At 48.9% G+C, this 3,978-nt stretch overlaps 1 protein-coding gene across 1 annotated transcript in view; it reads right to left on the bottom strand.

The window, feature by feature from the left end:
* Positions 1 to 3,978, bottom strand: part of Fat2 (FAT atypical cadherin 2) — a 91,084-nt gene that overhangs the window by 54,297 nt on the left and 32,809 nt on the right. The window contains exon 4 of the mRNA XM_008851882.1: positions 1,363 to 1,421. Within this exon, the coding sequence (XP_008850104.1) occupies positions 1,363 to 1,421 (59 nt within the window). The remainder of the gene's footprint in view (positions 1 to 1,362; positions 1,422 to 3,978) is intronic.

The raw sequence follows: 3,978 nt of genomic DNA, 5'->3' as shown, positions 1-3,978 counted from the left end.
TCCTGGGTGTCAACTTGATTTGATCTGAGATTAACTGGAATGAAAGAGATCTTCTTGATTGGATCATCTAAAGCCGGAAGACACACTCTAAATGTGGGTGTTACCTTCTGATGGCAGCCAGTATAAAAGACCAAGGCAGAGCAGAGTGCCAGGCTTTTTGCTGCTTGCCTTCTCTATCTCTGGTGAGTTTGTCTTGCTGCTGTAGACTGAAGACTAGCTGATCTTTTGGAATTCGTCAGACCTTCAGCGCCAGATTGGGATCTGAGACATCCAGCCTTGTGGACTGAGTGACTACGGATTCTCAGCCTCTCCAGTGTGGTGCAGCCATTGTTGGACTACTTGGACTCTTATCCTGTGAGCTACGCTGATAAATCTCTATACATATTCATTCTACCGGTTCTGTTTCTTTGGAGAACCCTGACTAATACACTCTCTACCTATCTAATCTATCTATTTATCTATCTTCTAGCTGTTTCTTCTATCTTTTTGAGACAGGGTCTCCCTGTAGCCCCAGCAGGCCTGGAACTCACTATGTCGACCAGGCTAGCCTCAAATTCACAAGATATCCCCGTGTCTGCCTCCTGAGTGCTGGGATTAAAGGAGTGTGCCACCATGCCTGGCTCCACTTTTTATTTTTCATCTTGAGTCTTGCTGTGGTGCATAGATTAGCTGAATTCACTCTGTAGTCCAGTCTGCCTTTGAACTTGAGATTCTCTGCTCTGGCCTCCTGAATAGCTGGGGTCACAGGCTTGGGAAACCCCAGCACTTACAGAACAAGAGAATTTCAAAGCCTGCAGCATAGAGAGCAAAACTGATCTTCAGTCTGCTTGGTAATATGCATTGCATCATCCTGGTGCTGTTAGGGCCCGAAGAGATGCCTGCTGGTGGGTTATGGGCCACTCAGGAGTGGAATAGCTAGATTTTTAACCCACCATCTTTTCCTGATGTACTCCCCTCTAGGGCACTGTGGAAGCCTCTCACTGGGATAACAGAGATGCCCATGTGGTTTTAAAGATACACTAAAAAGAGCACAGATCTAGAAGACAAACACTTTCATCCTGGTTCTGCATCTAACTGAGTGAAGGACTTGAAGTGATTTTTCTCTCCCCAGACCAGAGGGGGATGGCTGGAAACCAGACCTGACAAGCACACGACATACGGATATAGATCCCCCTTCCTGCCAGCTTTTCAGATTCCTTCCCTACAGATGTTTACCACCAGCCACAGCAAGGCTTGGCTCAAGTAGGTCTTTCTCCCTTAGCCACAGCACTGGAGATACCTGTGTGGCTCTGGAAGGGTCCTCCAGCCAGCCTCTGTCATGGGCATTCGAAGGTGGTGATGAGCCTCCCCAACACTACTCACCTCCAGGATGTGCTCATCCTTCTTCTCCCTGTCCAGCTGCCAGGCAGTAGACAGGAGGCCTGGGGAGGGATGGAAGGAGAGACATGTAAGCTAAGGGCTGCCGGAGCCTCGTTCCTGGGCCAGGTTCTGTGGCACACACAACTCCCAGATGAGAGTTCTAGTCTCTGGAGAACAAGTATGCGAAGGGGAAATGGAACTCTGGGGAAAGGGAAGGGACAAGTGAGATGGTAAGGGAGCATCAAAGGATGTATTAGCTGAAGGTCCCACCTCAGACCATGAGGCAGGGGTGACGGGTTCAAAACTCAGCAACCCACACAGCACCAGCAGCTGGCTCAGTCAAATACTCACACAATCAGATGCCTACACAATCCAACCAAAGTCTAACCAATCAGATGCTTCCACAATCCAATGTCCACCCAAGCAGATACCTACACAATCCAGTGTCCAAACAATCAGATGCCTGCAAATCCAGTGTCTGCACAATCAGATCCCTGCTTGATCACATGTCAACCAATCAAAAGGCTGCCCAATTAGAATAGTTGTCCACTGGAAATAACCAGGAGGCCTGCTGGTACCAAGGGTGGCTGTGGCATTAGCATGGTTTGGGTTCCTGGCTACTGACATGGAGTATGTTTGCCACTGGATGCCTTCTGCCCATCTGTGACCATTCAGCTTCACCATAGATTTGATTTAGAATCACCATGGAAACCACCTCTGGGTAGGTCTGTCAGTGTGTGTTGAGAGCTTTAACTGAACAGAAAGACCCGCCCCGAGTGGTTGGTACGATCCATGGGCTGGGGTCCCCAGACTGAATAAAGGAGAAAGCGAGCTCAACACCAGACTCATTCATTGCTCCCGCCGCCTGACTGCGGATGCCGTGTGACCAGCGGCTCCAAATCCCTGCTGTCGTGCTCCTCCACCGTGAAGGACTGTACCCTTGGACTACGAACCAAAATCAACCTTTCCTTCCTTAAGTTGCCTTGATCAGACGGGCATGGTGGTGCACACCTTTAATCCCAGCACTCAGGAGGCAGAGGCAGGCAGGTCTCTGTGAGATCAGAACCCAGCCTGGTCTACAAGGTAAGTTCCAGGCCAGCTGGGACTACAGGGAGACCCTGTCTCAAACAAAACAAAGCAAAACAAAACAAATTGCCTTTTTCACAGCAAAGACAAAACTGGCAAAGCATCATTCAATGCTTTATTTAAACAGACAGACCCCAGTGTTCCTGAGGGGAGCCACACCATCGCTAACTCTAGTCGTCTTTCAGACCTGGGATAAGCCTGACTCATTCTGTATCTGAAGGAGGCTGTGTGGCCCAGGCTGACCATCAGCATCGACTAAGTGCTCTGCTCGTGACTGGTTCCACTTGGACAAGTGGCCCATATCTTATAAGATCAATTCTAGGACTTGCGAAAACCGCAGAAGAGCCCCGTTCACTGCCGAGTGTGCTAAGAGGAGGATGAACCTGAGAGCAACAGAGCCAGACTCCCGAGAATCACATCCCTGGAAAGCAAAGGAGGCCGGGAGATGGGGGTAGGAGGAGCCTGCATCTCCTTACACAAGCAGAGGCTGGGCCTACTGTGTGCCTGTGAACCTCGGCCTTACAGCGCCTGGTCAACTCAGATCAAGTTTCCACCTTTCATACCTGCAGAAGTCCCAACAGAGGAGTCAGCTCTGAGACTGGGACTGTTGGGGCCATAGAGGGACCTGCTTCCAACGAGGACACTGCCACCAGGCTGGGCCACTCCCTTTATCCTGTGGTACTGCCAACCCTCAGTCTCAGGTTCACACAGGGACCCACTCATGCCTCTGTGCCTGCCTCAACTCCTGGAAGCTCCTGCCTGGCTCTGTCGTGATCTGGTTGTTACCCTATAACCCTCTGTACAAGGACAAGGTGATTGATGTGCTTCAAGATCCCTCTGGCTTCTGTTTTGATTTTCATCCCACATGGAGGACTTCAAGATAAAAGAGAGATGCATGAGTCTGGAAAGGTGAGTATATACAAAGCCTCAAAACGTAAGCATCACACATCCTTATAAAAGAGGAGGTAGGAGGGCCAGAGAGATGGCTCAGTGGGTACAAGTGCTGCCTGCCAGGCTTGACGACCTGAGTTCAATCCCTAGGACCCACCTAATGAAAGAGAGCTGATTCCCGTAAACTGTCCTTTGAGCGCTGTGCTTGTGCTAAGTGCGTGTCTGCATACAAACATACACACACAAAAGAAACATAGTGTAAAATAAAAACTTCTTTTAAAAAAAGAGGCAGGAATCCTACGTTCTCTTCTGTCCACTGTGCACTCACACACGGAGGCATAATACTCATATACATAAAAAATAAAATAAAGGGCCGGGCGTGGTGGCACATGCCTTTAATCCCAGCACTTGGGAGGCAGAGGCAGGGGGACCTCTGTGAGTTCAAGGCCAGCCTGGTCTACATAGTGAGTTCCAGGACAGCTGGGGCTACAGGGAGACCCTGTCTCAAAAAGACCAATAAATAAATAAATAAATAAATAAATATATAAATATATAAAAGAAAATTATGCATGAAAGGAATAGTATGCAGCCATTTCAAATATAATTTGTAGATGTGCAAATGCTCGGCATGGTCTATTGAGT

Source organism: Nannospalax galili, unplaced genomic scaffold (assembly GCF_000622305.1).
Source record: "Nannospalax galili isolate Female #2095 unplaced genomic scaffold, S.galili_v1.0 scaffold706, whole genome shotgun sequence".
NCBI classification, from domain to species: domain Eukaryota; kingdom Metazoa; phylum Chordata; class Mammalia; order Rodentia; family Spalacidae; genus Nannospalax; species Nannospalax galili.
Note: the sequence above shows the minus strand (reverse complement) of the source record. Positions and strands in the feature narration are given on the sequence as shown.